Here is an 18,955-nt window from a genome sequence, read left to right as displayed (position 1 = left end):
CACATTAAATGAAACTTTATTGTTCAAGGTGTGACAACATTTATGAGTTAAGCAAAGCTGTAATATACTTAGGCTGGTAGTACATAGTCACACACACGTCTTACATTGATAAATAATTCCCCATAACTCTTTGATATGTTTTAAATAAAGTATTTTATTTATATGTATATATATATATATATTATTCACATTAACAATAGTACATTTGGTAGGTGTGTGCGTGGTAAGTGTGAGGGTAGTGTTCATGTGTGTGAAGGTGAGAAAGTAGTGTTACAAGTTTAGAGTATCATTTTCATCATTCCCCTTCTTGGCTTTGTCTTTGTACATCAACAATAACTTTTATTTTCAGGAAACAGAACAAGCAAAACATACACAAACAAAGAAGTCTACGAAAAAAAGTGAAAACAAGTGAGAGTGAAAACTGCGGCTACAGGCGGAGCATTGCATGAGACACGTGGACGTATGAACAGCACACACACGAAGGGAGCCGATGCCCCTTATATGGGCTACTGTCTACCAGTTGAACTCACAACCCAGACAGTAAGTTAGATAACTCCTCTCCTCTCCTCTCCTCTCCTGCACCTCCTCTTTTCCTCCTTTTTTTCTCTGCCCCCCTGCCAGAGTCTATAGTTCCAGCTCACTCCGTGATATTGAGGATCTGTGAGGACAGGCCCTGGTGCCAGTTCTTCAGTTTAGCAAATCGTGGGCCTTTCACCTCATTCTCGAACTTCTCCCTGTGCAGGGAAGCAAAAGGAGAGGTTATGAATGTGTTAGAAATATTTTACAATACCTTTGGGTTATCCTGAAATGACACAGTGTATATTCTCTACACATGATGCACACAAACACCTGTACTATGAGACAGGAGACTGTGGCACACTCAGGTTTTCAGTACCTCGATTTCCTCAGAGCTTCCTCATCTGGGTCTTGCACTGTGAAGAAAGGGAAATATGAGAAAAGAACTAACATTCTCGATAATTAACTAACTGACTTTATTTCCATCTAATGTAAGGGGCAATTCCATTTAGGTCAGGACCGACTGAATTACACAGTTTATCTGTACTTCACCATCAACCATGTCTTTAGTTTACTTTGGGGGCTTTGTGTCTTTTTTTATTTAGGGAGCACACTGGACTGGAAGTGAATGGCAGAGAGAGATTGGATCGGGGAAACAACTGCAGGTAGGAGCACCTGGACCTGTACATGCTACTTGCCACAAACCCCCCAAAAATAAATTTTATAAATCCGAGGACAACTGTAGTGACTGAATAGAGGACAGGAAGAGATGAGAATTGGACTCACTGTATTCGGTCCCTGTAAGATGGGCTAGGATGCGGAAGGACTTGGACTGTAGGTTGGCTGCACGGCGAGCCCACTCGGACAATTCGGGGTCCTTCTCGTCTGGCTTAATAACGGCCTGGTATACAGGGGAGGCACTGTCTACCAGAGGGTCTTTAATTGGGAGAGTGCTAGAGAGAGAAATGTGTGAGAGAGTTGTCAGTATATCAGTCGGCTGTGGATATCCAGAGATTTATTCATTTAATAAAGTTAAGACTACTTAATGTCATAATTATAATAATATTGTGGACTTAATTAAAGACCCTATCAAGTGATTATTGTACAGTGTAATTGTTACTCCAGTTGAATTGAGAGTTTGGAGAAGCATATTTAAAGAAAATGACCCAAGTTCAATTCTGTCTGAAGAAGATGGTACACAGTTACACATAAGTATAGGCTTTCATTATGTGATTGTAATAGGGCAGAGTAATCTCTGCTTTACTGTTGCGGTCTACGATGCATCTCCATTTGTTGTTGTCATGGCACCAGTTCCAGCCCTGATTTTTTTTTTATTAATCAAAACCCGTCCATCAGTCAGTAGAGTGTATTCATCAATTTCAGTGTAATTGAAAACTATCTAGTAGAATGCGCTGCTGTCCATTCAACAGAATCAATAGAACAGTCTCCGGTGGTTTCCATGTCCTGTGGGCCTGGAGCTGAGAGCTGAGAGCGAGCCTGGGAATGCTCCTATCACAGACACAGACGCTGTATGGAGGTGGATGGGCATGCACGCGGCTGATGATGGATCAGGAGAGATGGGCGAGGTGAACGGGCAGCTAGTGGGCAGAGAGAGAGCGCGCTCAGATGGCTGTGGGGTTTACTTACTTAAAGGCAGCTCCGGGTTCTGGCTCCTCACTAGTGACGGTCACATGATGGGCCAGAGGTGGGTAGGAGGGCATTGAGGAGGGGTGGGGTGGGGTGGGGGGAAGGGAAGGGGTGGATAAGCAGAAGGGAGTTGTGGGGTGGTGCAGGTGGATGAGGTGAAGTGTTGGTGGTGTGTTGGTGGAGTGGTGGTGTGTGGATGGGGGGGGACAGAGATCAGAGGGAAAGCAGAGATGAGGTTGATAGACAACAAATGCAAAAGCTCAAAACCTAATCACAGGGGAGGCCAGCCATCCCAGACTACACACACTTCTCTATGTTTATATTTCACAGACTATAGATATAGAGCTACAGATTACAGAATCCACTGTACAGTTTATTGTCATCATTTACCATTCCACTATCTGCAATAATGAAGTACAATTCAATGCAAAATTTTGCATGGCAAATGCAAGACCCCATAGGTCAGAGGTCAGCAGGGAAGGAGATATTCCTAATTCTGCACTGCCAGAAACATTCAGCGCTATGCTTGCCTAAACAAGCGCAGACGCTGTGGACGAGAGGTGGTGGTGAGTTGCGGTCGAGTTCTGGCACGTACCTTGCTCCCTCGTGACCCTTGGCCTGCGCCTGGCCGGCGATGGCGTCCATGATGGCATCCTGTGAATACATACTGATGGGGGTGTTGTACTGCGCGTGGATGATGGTGGCCTTGCCACCCGGCCCCTTCACCTCAATGGGCTTGTGGGTGGACAGGGCGGAGTCCTTCAGCACACTGGGGTTGAAGCTGGGGACATACTCTTGACTGTGAGTGGCAGGAGGGCCAAGGGTGGCGTTTAGCAGGGTGGTGAGAAGTTGGTTAGAGAGGGGTTTCCACACAGGTTGGAGAGTTGGAGAGTGAGTAGTTGTGGTTGTGAAAGAGAGGGAAACAGAAAGGGATAAAACAGGTTGTGGGAAGGGGACTGTTAGAAGGAGGAAGCAGCAGGAGGAGCTTTTGGATGTAGCCACATTAATTGGTCTGCATTTGAGGCAGAGGTGTAAAAAACTCTGGCTTCACAAAGTCCTACCATGTATTGGTTCTACCTGTGCAATTAGCACAGGTGATATCACCACTGAGGCACCTGACTAAAGACAAAGTTGTTAAGGCAGAGCAAGATAAGCAAGCTTTATCAGGAGCCACTTCCGGGAACCTGGAAGTGCCCCCCCCCCCCCAACCTTATGTTTTACGGATTCCTGGAAGTGGCTACTGATTAAGTATCTTGCTCCGTCTTAACAATCTTTGTTAAGGATGTGAGAATCCGTAGATATTGCTGATTTAGTGAATGGTTACCAAAATACGGTAGGACATTTAAGCACTCCACAAATAGGCACCAACATGAGTGCACTATTACTTGCCACACATACCAGCGCCAACATTTTGAACTGACAAGCACTTGCTCAACAATGGATTTTATTGAGCGGTGCTGCCAGAGATCAATCTCAATCAGTATTGACACTATGGCAGCAGCAGAGTTGGACGCTACGTGTGGGGTTGTACTGAAAACAGTGGAGTCTAATGTATTCAAACATCGAAAGCAGATAGTGTGGAGAGCCTTTGCTCCCTCTAAAGCCAGAATTTTCCATTTTTGAATTTAGTGTTTAAGCTTGCTTGCACACACGCCAAGACAAACTTACTTTGATGGACTGAAAGACAAAAGAAGACAAAGACATACAGTATGTGATAAATCAAAACAACCAGATGGGGGTGCTGTTGTGCAGTCAGATGAAGTGAGCTCAATGGGATGTGTTGAAACAGTGCAAAGTTTCAGAACTAATGTGCTTTAACTAGTTGTGACTAGGACAAGTTCAGTTATATTTTATTAACGGTGTGGGCTTTTATCTCATGCTCATTGGTCTTGGGGGTTTTTGAATACTTAAATGAAGAGCAGGCAGGTCTATTTTCATGCACTACAATATTCCCCTCAATACACACTGCGCAGACTGTACTTTTTTGTCAAGGCTTATGATTTAAATGAAGCAGATTAAGCACATGCCCAAATGGAGCAGCTTCTGTTGATGTTGAGAGTTAGACGGATTGCAGATTTATCACACATTTATCACATATGAAATAACAAACTTCAAACAACACTCAACTTTATTGATACATTAAATATACTTTTAAATGTATCAGTACATGCATTCAAATGTAAGTCAAATAAACACATTCATCACATCACATCACATCAGACAACCAGCAATGTACACTCTTAATGTCAGAAGTAATGTAATACAGTCACACCAGTACAGGCCAGCACACACAAACACACACATGAGCAGATTGTACAAGTGTTGGTACTGACTTTCCAGCTGTGTTGGCGATGATCTACAGGAGAGAGCACAAGAGAAACAAATAGGGAGATTTGTGTTCAACATTGTGTTCAGAGGCACCCATATTTGAATGCTCAGGTCTATTCTGACTGTCATGCTCCCATGCTCATAATTTCATAGGCTTAATGTTCACTGGTATCAGAGACAAGCAAAAACAATGATTTAATTGTACTCTAAGTAATGCGTAAATTACCACAATTTGTACCAGTGTCTCAGTGTCAGTGTCAAGTTATATCAGTGTATCAGTGGCTGTGGTTGGTGATTAAAGCTGACGTGTTTGCTTTAACTCAGTAGCACACTTCACGGCTCATCATGAAAAGGATTGTACTGCCTCTAAATTATGTAACAATTACAACAACTTCATTGGATCAGTGTCCAAAGAAATTCAGCATGGCTGTGGAAATCATCTGCTCAGAAAGCAATGCAATTTTTCTCTGTGTAAGCAGCAGAGTAAATCATGATTTCACACAAGTTGATAGACCGCACATCTACTACAAAACCCATTCCCTCAATCGCAGTGTGATGACAGGGTACAATATAAAAAAAGAAATTCCAGAAACTTTTCTATCATTTCGATTCCATTTCCACCACAATAATCCCAGTCATCTTGGATTATTATTATGGGCTGTGCCCTTCTTCATCTACTGTTTCAGTCCTCAATAACACTACATATCTAGTGCATGTCATGCATACAGTCATGAATATATCCTTCCACTCTCAGCGTCATTAACTAACCATGGACATGCTGGCACGTGCTTTTGTCTTTTCAAGTCACATGATGCCATAGATATTAGTGGTGTACACCTCATTGGGAAGAAATGCCCAGGCCCACAGGTGGACTGTCTGTGACTGACAAGGACAGATGTGAGGCGTCCACAGCCGTGCCTGTGATTAACGTTAATGTAACATTATGTTTCCCTGAAAATGATGACACGATGATGACACACAAGTCAGGCTGCTGCATACTGTGTGGATTTAATGGGAGGACATACAGTTTGGCCCAACACTCTATACTGTCTTAAAGGTCATCAGGAGTACAACACGGATTAAATGCCCCCATCGAGTGTTAGAACAGCGGCACGTGTAACTGGCAGAGACACCATGTGCTGTCTCTTGGTGGGAATTCTGTTCCCGTGCGCTGCAAATAGAGGCTGGAATAAATTATGGAACATACCGGAGAGGGGTTAGATTTGGGATATGGGGGTAACCCAAGCCATAACATACCACCTGTAGGTGCTGAGAGGCAGAGGAGTGTTCATGCACATCGAACAGATTGTTGTCTATCTATATCAAATGCTTCAAATGGTCCCCAAGCATGCTCTCTAGGCTCTTGAGAATAGGCTCTCGCCAATGAAAACGTTATGCTTCCTAGACAGTGCTAGCTTAGAGGCTATTTTGTTTGTTTGTTTTAATCTGGCTAAAGCTTTCAAAGTGATATGAATGCTATGTGCCGGATATCTTTTAAATGATCGTGCTAGGCTCCTGGCGGCCAACTTTTCCAGGAAACGTGACACTCATCTCGCGGCAGAACCGTCATGAGCGCAGTCCAAAATAACCACTGTATGCTGTCATTGGAAAACGCTTGCACTCATAGAAGCAGGAGGCTTTTGCCAGGGTACTGTTCATGTTACCAAGAGTAGGGTTAAGTGATGAGGGCCGCGGGGGACTGAGGGTTGATATGGTCGGGGTCAGGTAAGCCTGGCATTCTCTTCAGCAGGCACATTCCCAGCTGAGCTTGGCATGTGAGGGGTTTGAATGTGCAGTGGCAATTACGCTGTGTTCTGAGTATCTAGCCTCTCTTAACTTCCACTCTAGAAGAGACTGTAGTAGGCTATGGTCCAGGTAAAGAAGGCAGGTAGAGGGCTGTGTGTGTGTGTGTGTGTGTGTGTGTGTGTGTGTGTGTGTGTGTGTGTGTGTGTGTGTGTGTGTGTGTGTGTGTGTGTGTGTGTGTGTGTGTGTGTGTGTGTGTGTGTGTGTGTGTGTGTGTGTGACTAGCAGTCTTTCATCTGTTCTGGATTGCCATTAATGACCAGTGACCACAGTGTGCTCTGGGCTTTATGGTGGGCAGCAGAAGTTCATCCAAGAGCAGCTTTTAGCAGCTTCTTAATGTTCCTGTCCTTTCTCCTCTTCTCACCTAACCTCCCTCCTACTCCCATCCTCTCTCTCTCTCTCTCTCTCTCTCTCTGTCCATCTCTCTCTCTCTCTGTCTATCTTTCTCTCTCTCTCTGTCCCATGCCTCAGCTTCAGCTGCCGAGAAGCTTTTTTTGAGAGGCTGTCTAGCCAAGTCTGACAAGCACTCTGTCGGGACTGTCCTCTGTGTCCTCCACACTCTGACATGCTTTCCTTCTTCTCCTACTCGACCCAGACGAGGAACATGTGGGCCAGCTCCAGCTGCTCTAGGCAGGTATTATGTAAATAATTCAGGTGCGAGTCCTCCCAGAGCTGCCATCTTATGTCATCACACACTGCTTATACAAATGAGGGAGTTCAGGGAAAGCCAGGAAACGACAGCTTTTTAAACAGCTGACTGTAGGGGAGCGGGGGAAGTCCACAGCCATGAAAAGATCTCAGAGGAAATCTCCTCACACAGCTAAATATGGACCAGAGGCCTAAATTATTATGTACGTTTGAGTGCACATGTATAGTATATGGATGTGTGTGTGTGTGTGTGTGTGTGTGTGTGTGTGTGTGTGTGTGTGTGTGTGTGTGTGTGTGTGTGTGTGTGTGTGTGTGTGTGTCGGTGTGTGTGTGTGTGGGTGGGTATGTGTGTGTGGGTGGGTGTGTGTGTGTGGGTGGGTTGTGGGTGGGTATGTGTGTGTGTGTGGGGGGGGGGGTGGGTGTGTGTGCGTGCATGTGTGTGTGTGTGTGTGTGCGCTTGTGCGTTTATTTGTGTCAAGCTGTTTGCCATACCTTCTGGTGTGGGATGACTGGCATTGGTGAGTCCATTCTGGGGGTTGCTGTAGGAACAGGGGCAGGGCGTCTCGACCTGGAACACAATGACAGCACCTATGACTGTGACTGCCTCTGATCACTCAACAGCTAGACCTTTACACATGGACTGTGTAAGATTAGAGAGGGTCAGCCCATCACACCACACTGTCCTATCCTTTATGAATGATCCTATCATTATCATAATCATCAAATTACAGTGATAATGTATCTCATCAGATAGGGGTCGTCATAATCCATTATGGCATAGCATCTTTTAGAGGCAGCGTTTAATACGTATCTCATATCAGTGTTATTAAATATCACCATGAGGGGATATCCACACTACAGCTTCGTTAACACCTCTTGGCTAGACGGACCTACAGAGCAAATCCAAAATTTTCCGAAGGTTTGATTGGGTACTCCCAGACTATCCAGGCTACTGATGATTCCACATATTACAGGGAGACAATTGCCCGCACAGTCATTCAGTTGTGTGTGAGTGCCCTCAACATCACTCATAGATAATTCACATAAAACTCCCCAAGTCTATTCAATATGAGTCCATTCAATATGAATATCATGTTTATGACTTTGTGAATTGTCTTGATGCCATTCTAATTTGTGACCCTGTAAAGCGGAACCAGTCGTTTCGGTCAAATTAATTAAATTAAGTTATTGTGCTCACGTGAACGGCCATAAACTAAGCTTTCCAACGATATGTATATCGAGGGTATTACACAAACTATCGCTAAGATAACAGCATCCAAAGTTGACATGGTTCTCCTGTCACGATATGCCAGAAGAGGAGAAATCACCTTTTTAAGCAGCGCGTGCACAACGGCAATGACAGCAAATGTGTTGAATCTTCTCCGGGTTTAACAGTCAAAACGTATGTTTTTCCGTGAAATGCGTTCACGATATGAAACTGTAGACTGTATACAGTCGAATGAGGCGAAAACGTGAAATTCAACATTTTAACCCGGAAGTTTGTTATTGTTGATTTTCTCAAAATAACGTTGTGCGCAAAACGACTGATTTCGCTATGAATGGTCACATTTGTTCAGTTCTACTCACTTTCTGTGTCAAACCAAGACATTAGTAATTGCCTGAAAAGTTCCTCTCTCTTTCTCTCTTCCGCATACAAATGGTGTCTGTTGCCTTAAAGTTTTCTTTTAAAGATCGTAGATAATCATAGCCTAATCCCCTGTGGAGGGTTACATTTACTCTGGAAAAATAGCAGCCATCTCTAAACAGTCTCCTGAAATCCATAACCCAGCGCTCAATATGAAAAGCAAGACTGCCCTATTACTCTGCAAAGCTGATCCTGTCAATCACTGCTGCTGGCCCAAAAAAGAAGGACACGAACCGAGAAAACAGAGAGAGAGTGAGAAAAATAGAGCTGTAAACGGGACATTAAATAATTCATCAAGGTGTGAACACACTCAAAATCACAGCATGCTCAGTGCACATTTCGAAACCATCAAAGGAAATGTGTTTGGATCCCCATCAAACAATCAGGGTAATAAAGCTCTCTAAATTGCAATCGAACCTAAAATGAAGGCCTTCTGTTCTAGTCAGATATGTGGGAAAGGAGGCTGTTGTGGGACAAGTGCAGGCAGATGGGCTTGTTTGGCAACATAACAACAATGATTTTTACCCAAATAGGAACATATTGCCCATATGTCACCTATTGCTGTTGAGAGTGAGGTGTGCTTCATCCTTCATTAAGGGGCATATAGAGAGAGATATGAAGCTAAGTGAAATGTGTCTCATCCAAAATGTCATAATATATTCTAACACTGGGTGACAAGTCCCCTTTGGGTCGGGAGGCTTTTGTTGTGACTAAAAGGGGGATAAGCCTCGCTGGGATTAGTTTGGAGTGCATCCCTTGAAGGAGGGAAGAGCCACAAGATAAATACAAACCACAGATCCCTTTGAACACTGTTTAGATACACCAGGCAAAAATATTTCAGCTTTCTCTTCTCTAAATTCACTTATCTTTCATCCATTGATAATGCTTTCAAATGATGCTGATAAGATTGTCATCCCCACCATCAGTCACTAAACATGGAGTGGAGTTATTCTGATTTGTGTGGATTTTGGGAGGTGTACAAGTTGTGGGTTCTAGTTTTCGTTAGTGTGTCTTTTCATCTTTATGATGTTGTGGGGTTCTTAGCTTACATACACAAAGGTGAGAACAAGATGTGTACTTTGTGTGCACTTGATCCTTTACAGGAGAAGTGTAATGCTGACTAATGTACCAGTGTACAGGGAGGATGCTGATGCTATGAGTCTGGCATGAATTGTCATACTGCAGGACTGGAATGTTGGTTTTGGACATTGCTGGTCTGGTGTGAGTGGATAGTGAAGATGGGTTTGGTGTAAGCAGTTAATATAACTCTGCATAGTGAAGATGAGTTTGGTGTAAGCAGTTAATATGACTCTGCATAGTGAAGATGAGTTTGGTGTAAGCGGTTAGCATACCTCTGCATGTTGAGAACGAGATTGCTGGTAGCTTGCTTGATCTTGTTCTGGGCCTCCAGGTGGGTCATGCCTTCCGTGCTGACGCCATCGATGGAGGCGATAATGTCACCCTGGTTCAGGTTGCCTGTTGCTGCCTTGCTGCCTGGTGAGATCTGAGGATAGAGAGATCCATCAGTGGGCACAAATCTCACAGGACTGCTGTCACTCTCAGCGCATTCCCTGAAAGACGTCTTAATACAGCCGATACTGCCAGTAAACTGCCACAAGCCACAAACGTTGCCCATGTTGGTATTTCAGTCTAAGGATTAACTACAATGGAGCAGTTAAATTATACAGTGCTAGGAAACAAAGTATAAGCTATGACCTCTGTCCTACAAGTTCATGAGTACTCCAGCATATGTGGGGGCTATTACTTACTATGACATGTTTGGGATGGCTGTGTTTTGTACATATCCTATTACTAATGCCGTAGCAGAGGTAGCGGAGATTCTTTTCATTATAATGACGCACAATTACACTATGAGGTTCTTTTTATGTATCATCTTCCCCCAAGAATGATTTTTACCACGTTTTACCAAACAGGCTTAAAGGAAAGCGCACAACAAACAAACAAAACAAAACCCTCCAACTGACTATACACCGGGGCCAGGGGTGCATGACTACTCTTACAGACAGCTCGTTAAAGTGTTAAAAATAAAGGCTGTTGTTCACGCCCACTCCCTCCAACCGTTTGACCCTGCGCTCCAGTACCCCCCTCCTCTGTGCCCGTCCATATGCTACCATCACTCACGGCCCAGGGAGGCAGCAGCATGGCACAGCAATGCCCCTCGCCAGCCACCGGTCCCCGAGGTGTTCCCTTAACGAAGAGGTGATCCTAAACGCACATGCACGGCAAAACTCTCCTCGGTAATATCCCAGTAAAAATACCAGCTATTTGTAGCTTTGCTTCTCAGCATGGGGTGGGTGAGCATCATCTGTTCCATGAGATCAGCACACAAACTGGGCTCATTAAGCCGGTGAGTTTCCACATGATAGCTGTGATAAATGTATAAATAATATAAATAATAAAATGTATAAATACATTTATCAGCCTCAAACATGCATAATCAGACATGGTGGACCAATGGCAGTCAAGTGACTCATGGCTCCCCTGTTTATTGTCAATATATCTCCCTCATGACAGTGGTGTCGTCATCCGTATGATGTTCTCCTACAGCTGGCGCAGCTCCAGTGTCTCCTACCCTCTTCATAAAGTCCCACCAGTAGCACTGACCTGCAAAGCCTCTGTAGACTCTCCCTTCAGCCAGGGTTTATTCGCCCTTTCACCACAAATAAAGGGATTTCGATGCTTAAAGCAGTGGGCACACTACGTTAAACTTGGAGCAGCCCCCCCCACCCCCCCCCCCCCCCCCCATCCTCTCCCTCAGCAGAGTTCGCTGCAGGCACGGAGTGGCTCCACGCTCGGATGCCATGAGCTTTTTTCGGGCTCCTGGTTATGTCGCCCATGAGGTTTACTGTTGCACTTTGCTTATGTAAGCGCTACATGGAAGAAAGAAGCGGAGGCTGGGTGTGGCTGCACTCAGGCTTCAGCAATGTTCAGTTTTCAGTTGAATAACCGAGACAATCTTTTGTGGATCAAGACCTGCAGACCCGAATAACTGGAACATTTGGTGTCCTCGCAGCCTTCTGTCGAGAAGGACTCCTCGCCGAAAAGCTTTGAAGTGATCAAGCCAAAATGCCGGTGTCCATCTGAATTCGCTGCCTTTGAAGACAAGGTCTCACAATCTCACATGAGTGATTCAGAGTGGTCACTAGGATAAAGCAGTTCTTCAAATGTCCAGTGTGTGAAAGTCCTTCTACACGCTCCTATGGGACCATTGCATCTCTTATCAATAATAGGGGCCTTTGGATCATTCTCATTTGCTGGCTTTGTCTATCTGTGTTGAGTGGCGAAGGGAACCCTAATTAGACGAATGATCAAAACCAGAGCCCTCACCGTTCATTAAAGCCTCTCCTCGCCCTGGCACTGGGAGGCACTAGAGAAAGAGGCAATTGGCACAGACTGCCACTGGCACACACAAAGGAGCCCCACTTTGATCACACTTGTCCACACGTCATGAGCGCCCTCATAAAACCAGTGTGAAATCGTTGTTTCGGCTATCAATGCAATTAGCCACAGAGGCCATGAAAAGCTTCGCCATTTGCTCTGTGTTGAGGCAGCTAAAGGGAGGGGAGAGGTGCCAAGCTGGGAAGAGCTCTGTGTTGATTGTTGGAGCTCTTGCAGCTGAAGTGTCCAGACCAGTGGCGATTAGGGGGACGTGTGTGACAGAGACTCCACCAGTGAGCCATTGGTGCGTGATTGACAGGTGCCCAGAGGGAGGCCGTGATTGTGATGGTTGATGATGGACTGAACATCCCTGCTGTGTCCCAGGCAGTGTCCTCTGGGATAGTTCCATATGCACAGAGCACAACCCATTTCCCATTATTACTGTCGGAGAGTACTTCACCATGAGAATGGTACCTTGACCTTTGGCTTTTCCAAACCCGATCTTCACAATGCATACCTTCCCCCTCCTCCCTATGTCAGAATGCTGTCAATACGCTAGAAGTCTCATTCATACACAGAGGCTGAGAAACTCCTACATATAACCGAGAACTCAAACAGCAAGAAAGCAAGAAACAGAATTGGTGAAAGAAAGAGGGGGGGGGGGGGCAGAATACAGACACAGCAGGAGAGATGACTATCACCCTTGCGAGGAGCACATTTGCCAACAGAACATGCTGAAGGGAGACTTTCTTTTGGCAGAGAGAACAAACCCCCTCACAGAAATAGCAAGAGTGTTATGAGTGAATATGAATGATGAAGGGTTGCCCATGGCCCCCATCAACATTCCCATGCATCTTTATTCAAACATATCAGGAGAGAGAGAGAGAGACAGAGAAAAGCAAGAGAAAGAGAGAGAGAGAGAGCAGCCATTGTCCTTTGCTGTCCATTGTCTTGATCCCAAACATATTTATGGCCCACCAAATCTGTATGAGCTCCGACCTTCACCCCCTCATCCCCATTCTAAATCAGTTAGCAGGCAGAGCCCTCCGCGTGGCAGGACGCCATCCCAGGCCCAGACATCAGCTGAGATTACAGCATGCTTTTTATAGGGGGCCCCACACGGACACCCGTGACTGATATGGACAGAAAGTGACTTATGGTTTTATGTGTAAACGATGTAGTGGGGCATTATTTAGTCAGCGAATGATTCATTCTGTGGTGCTGTGTGTTGAAAACATGTTTGTTTTGAGTGGTGGATGTGTATGGAAGAGAATGAAAGGATTGATCATTTAGCACTGAGCGTTGGAGCAGGCTAGTATTGCACTCATTGTTTAATCCGAGTTGTGTTTCTTTTTGCTGTGTGGGATGGAATGTAGGATGTCAGTGTCAATGCAAGATCACTCACTGCTGCAACACTAAGACCACTAAAGCAGGGGCTTTCTCAAAATGACATTTTCAAAAGGTTGCTGCACAAACACAGATCCATTTGTCAATACGTAATGGCCAATCTCACAGTCATGGGCTGAATGAAATGTCAAGAAAAATAACAAATTAGATCAAATTTATTACATTCTCTGTTTGTTCTTTGTCACACACAAAATGAAAAATCTATGAAATTGCATGGGATGTTTCTCCCCTTGATTTCCTAGTATAACCTAGCACTAAGACACAGACAGGTTCTTACAAAAGCATACATAAGCACAGGGCATATACCGTCTGTGCAATACTGGGCTATGATTTGTTTAAGGTTTAGCGAAACGTTGTTGATTTTTGTGCTACAGTCAATCAGATGACGGTCCTGCATTCTGTGCTCCTGAGGGCCCTGTTGATTGACTGGAGTAGTTTATGGCTCAAGCCACTATTTTCATCTCCCACTGAAAGAGGAAGGAAGCATTGTACACAAACACTGTTTTTCTGAGTACAAACATTGTACAGATAGCTCAAAGAACGAGAGCAACAATTATTTGAATTTGATAATTGAATAAATGCGATAAGAATCTCAGACTGTTCTTTTAAATACAGACGGGGAAGATATTACATAATCACATGTGACTTATAATGGTCAGCAAGTCTTACTCCTTGCATTGCTTATCAATACCCAAACTTCTGTAACATTTGACTTGCCCTGTCAGATCAATTTTAGTACCAAATTTGAGCGCAGATCTTTTTGGTGTTCAGAAATATTTTTCATATCCTTACAACCACCATGGATCCCCTGCTTTGCAATGAAGGTCTTTCCTGTCATACCCCAAGGCATTCATATTGAAAATGCTTGTCAAACTCAAACTCAGGTGGATTTTCTGTATGAATGTTCCCATATTCCTAATGATTCCTGTATTCTCCTTGATACTCTAAATGACTAATATTTACTTGCACTATTGCGCTGTCTCTCTCTCTCTCTCACACACACACACACACACACACACACACACACACACACACACATACTCTCTCTTTCTCTCTCTCTCTCTCTCTCTCTGATGTGTGTGTTTGGCTGGGCACACCTCTACCTGACCCAGCAGCTCAGTGCCAGACTGAGAGGTTGGCAGTGCCATCAGTCAGAACACATCTCACGTCCACGTGCACATCTCACGTCCAGCAAGCTTAGATTAAAGCCTAAAGGACTAAAGCCTTTTGGTTTCAATGAGCTTAGGCAGTAACACCTTGTCTCTTAGAGAAATATATGCCCAGACCACAGTGGGCGAGGGAGCTGGCAGTATTAGCTAATGTAATGCCCGCTCTGACTCACGGTGGGGGACCTTAAGGCTTTGGTGCTTGTGTGTTATGGACGGGGTGGGTCCACGTGAGCAGGTAACACTCCCCAGGGGTGACGACGGCTGGAACACCAGAGAAATAAATCATTTAAGGAGGAAACCAGACAGCTCCCTCAAGAGCCAAAGCCGTGACAAGACTATGTGTAGCGGATAGAGAGAGCCATCACAGCTGAATTGGGGGGGGCTCTCACCTTTCACTTACCCTCAACTTTAACACACACGCACGCACGCACACACACACACACACACACACACACACACACACACACACACACTCACATGTATGCCTCCACACATACACACACACACACACACACACACACACACACACACACACACACACACACACTCACAGACAACTATAGCACAAAGCACACCTCACCATCAGCTATTCATAGGCCAACAGACTGTAAATACCTCTGAAGATTCACTGTCCTAAGGCCATGGCAGCCTCAGCCCATCCATAAACAATAACAACAGAGAATGTTCTAGCACTGAGGTGTACCAGTCTCCGTTCCATTCCATCTCCATTCCATCCCCATTACATTACAAGTATACACTACAACAGATATTTTCAGTGACAGTAGAGGTGAACATCACATACCGGTACATAGATCTGAGAAATATGACAAGCTAGACTTAAGTGAAGGGGTGTGGTGCTGTGAAAAGCGTGTTAACATGCTGTACACTTGAAGTAGGTATGTAAGAGATAGCCTTAGTTGGTGTGTAAGAGTTTGTATTAAGCTTGTATGGACCACTGATAAATGTTTCAGCACTACCCAAGTGTAAGCAGTGTAATGGGACAGTGAAGTATGTGTATCTGGTTGGTTTGTTTGTGTGACATTTGTTTGCAGCAGGCAAGTGTTTGTTTTGTTTTGTTTTGTTAGTGTGTGTTTGTAGTTGTTAGCGGGTGTTGGAGTGAGCTATGCACTAGTGTGTGTGAGATGAGTGTGAGCGGAGAGCACTGGTCAGTGGATGCTGGACACCAGGTCCTTACCCTGGAGATGGTCAGGGGCATGTTGAAGTCCTTGCCTCCCTGCAGTCTGAAGCCCCAGGGCGCGGGGCCACTCAGGGTGACGGTGTAGTTGTTCATCTTGATCCGAGAAGTAAGTGGTGCGGGAGCTCGGGCGCTTCTTTTGAGCGTAGGGGGGGGGGTTGGTGGGCGACGGCAACTCCGCGGAGCGTTCTTCCAGTCACGTCTCTCCCTGTGCGCGGGGCGACGGCTGCCGGAGGAGCCTCTGTAAACAGTCAGCAACAACAACAACAACAACACACAGCGGAGTCAGACGTCGGCCACTGTGGGCCCTTAACAGCAGCAGTCTCCCTTGCCCACGTGCACACAAGCGTACTAGAGCCCTCGCTCTGAGCCCGACCCCACCCTCTATGATAGCCCCCAAAGACCCCCCTAAGCTCCCTGAATATTTAGTGGAAAAGGCGCTAGGCACAGGAAGGAGGAAGCGCTCTTGCCTGCTCGGATGGCCTGGACAGACAAGCCTAAGAATAGCCCCTCAGTGAAGAGTGCCGCTAGCGCTCCGACCCCCAGGCTCCATGTATGGAGTGTAAGGGGACACTGTGGTTGCTGGGGGGCACCGTGATTCATGCGGGCGAATTTAGCCTCGTCTTAGGCCAACACATTCTTCTCATCTCCCCTGATGGGCACACACACACACACACACACACACACACACACACACAGACACACACACACACACACACACACACACACACACACACACACACACACACTTACACACAACATACACACACATGCACTCACTCATTCCGTCTTTGATGAGACCACGCACATACAGACAATTACACACGTGCTTGTGCTCACAGACACACACACACAGCTCATTGTCTTTCAAATGGAAATATTGGCTCTTCTTTCTTTCTGTTTCCATCCTCTATATCCTCCCATTCTCTCACTTCCTTTTCTCTTTCCCTTTCTCTTTCTCTGTCTCTTTTTTAGCAGTGGACATGGGCACCCATGAAGGCGGTTTCAGCAGCCTAGTAAGCCGGTGTGACGAGGGTTAACCATCTTAGGTCCCTTTGATTGCTTTTCTCTGCATGTCTGTCAGTACGATAAGAGTTACATAATATGCATTTATGTGAGTTTGTGTTTGTGTGCGAGTGGTTGTAATATAATCCTGTCTTCTGCCTGTCCAGTAACTCACTGCTGCCACCACTTTGTAGCCGGTGCATGTGTGCTGGTGTTAGACAACCCCCCCACATACTTACACGTACACACACACACACACACACACACCACACACACACACACACACACACACACACACACACACACACAAATAACAAATAACAAATATAAAAACACTAGCAAACAATACCGTGTTAATTAATGATTTTATTTTAAAAAAATAAGTAAAAACACAAACACAAAACCAAATCAGCATGAAATCACTTCAGCTTCTAAAGCACACAACTGCTGACTGACCTCACAGTCACCCGTAAAATATACAGTGCATTCAAATCCATGGCGTACGTGAGAGAACTAGACATGTACCTGCAGCTAACCGCACACAACAGATGGAGGACGGATCTGCCTTTGAACCCTCCGTGGCCCATCACAGCCTGTGGGAGCCATAGATGCCCAGCAGACAACAGTAGAGAACAGTCCACCTCCAGCCGCATGGAAGCCGTATTTCAAATATGCATATCAAATTTGCACGTGTTTTATTTCACAACAGCAGAAACCACATGAACGTGAAAAAGAAAATACGTAATCTAGACAATCACTCGACAAACATCATCTGGACAGCTCTTACAAAGATGACTCACATCACTGCTGACATTACATTAGCACAGCTTGGATAGATAAATCATTTATTTGGATGGCAATGATCTTGCAAAACACTACAAATGATTACAATACAGCTCTATGTACAATATCCATGATGAAAACATTGTTCAGGTATCAAAAATATCATTACATTTATTCAAATACGTTAAGCAGTTGGACTAGCGGTCACTGCGGTAGATAAAACCTGGGGAACGAGCAGAGCTGGTGAATGTGGTGGAGGAGGAGATGACACAAGGACGGAGAGATAGAGATACGGAGAGACGGAGAGATGGATGGAAGGGAGGATGAAGACAAAGGGCTTTTAGGAGAGCGAGACGTCCCCGTGTGGGCTCGCCCAGCTCCCGGCTATCCGAGCTGACATATGAAGAACCACCAGGCCTTATTTCTCCGGCTCGCCTGGGCCACCTCAGGGAGAAGGAAAGACATCTTTCTGCTCTACGCTCTCCAGGCCTCATGCCTCGGTCGCTAATCTCAGAGACAGATAGCATCTGTCCAGGCCCCACAGCCTCATATCCACGGTGCCTGTGGGTGACACAAACACACACACACACACACACACACTCACACACACACGTGCATCCTGCCTGGTGGCCTCCGCAGAGCGCTCCTCCGGGGCACGGGAAGGTGCAGGAGGCGTGGCGATATGTTGGAGATGTCCATGCTGCGCTAGGTTTAGTGCTGAGTGAGAGGAGATCAGGGGAGCATACTGTACTGTAAAACAGAGGCTGGGTGTGACTTGGGCCAGTGTGTGGGTGGTCCCACAGGCATCTCTCTACATGAGGAGGGACACAGAGGCGGAGGAGTTTGGCTGGGCTGTGCTGTGAGATTTATACAGGTTGAACAGGAAGGACAGGATGCTATTTGGCTGACACAGAACATGTCAGCTAGTGAAAGATTCACTCTGAATTCTGCACTTACTGTATTCCCCATATTCACTCACACACACACACACACACACACACACACACACACACACACTATTTTTGAATCTTTTGCTTTTACCTTGAATACAGTGTGTATTTTCCATACGCCTGAGAGAAGACAATCTCAGCAGTTCCTTAACTCCTGACCATTTCCCTCAAAGCCCCAAGCACTTTAACCTCAGAAATTCATCAAACCAAAAACTTAAATTATATTTTCATATTTTACCACTTACACTACCTTGAAAAATTCATTTCTCCCAGGGCAGCCATTATGCTGTTCTTGCAGAGATTATGAGAAAGCTGTAGCTCTCCCTCTTTGGGGCTGGAGTGTTACTCTACAGTGCTGGCACTCTATCTGCTCTTTAACGCTGCAGGATTTGGACGCTCCACTCTACACCACACCAGGTCCTGGCAGCCATCGCACCCTCACAGGTCCAACCCCGCCTCC

General features: G+C 45.5%; 1 protein-coding gene across 3 annotated transcripts; it reads right to left on the bottom strand.

Moving 5' to 3' along the window:
- On the bottom strand, positions 1 to 16,153 carry ldb3b (LIM domain binding 3b). Of its 3 annotated transcripts, none has more exons than XM_062518437.1 (9): positions 15,758 to 16,150; positions 9,940 to 10,091; positions 7,435 to 7,510; positions 4,497 to 4,519; positions 2,759 to 2,962; positions 2,164 to 2,193; positions 1,303 to 1,469; positions 896 to 932; positions 1 to 734 (listed from the first exon to the last, which is right to left on the bottom strand). In XM_062518437.1, the coding sequence occupies exons 1-9, from the start codon at positions 15,851 to 15,853 to the stop codon at positions 638 to 640; spliced, it is 882 nt and encodes a 293-aa protein (XP_062374421.1). In that variant the 5' UTR covers positions 15,854 to 16,150; the 3' UTR covers positions 1 to 637. The 3 variants fall into 3 exon arrangements, with proteins under 3 accessions (XP_062374421.1, XP_062374422.1, XP_062374423.1); XM_062518438.1 differs by having other exon boundaries at positions 2,759 to 2,944; XM_062518439.1 differs by lacking the exon at positions 2,164 to 2,193 and having other exon boundaries at positions 15,758 to 16,153.
- Positions 16,154 to 18,955: the final 2,802 nt, after the last annotated feature.

The sequence above is a fragment of the Sardina pilchardus genome, chromosome 17 (assembly GCF_963854185.1).
Source record: "Sardina pilchardus chromosome 17, fSarPil1.1, whole genome shotgun sequence".
In the NCBI taxonomy this organism is placed as follows: domain Eukaryota; kingdom Metazoa; phylum Chordata; class Actinopteri; order Clupeiformes; family Clupeidae; genus Sardina; species Sardina pilchardus.
This window is presented reverse-complemented; position numbering and strand designations above follow the sequence as displayed.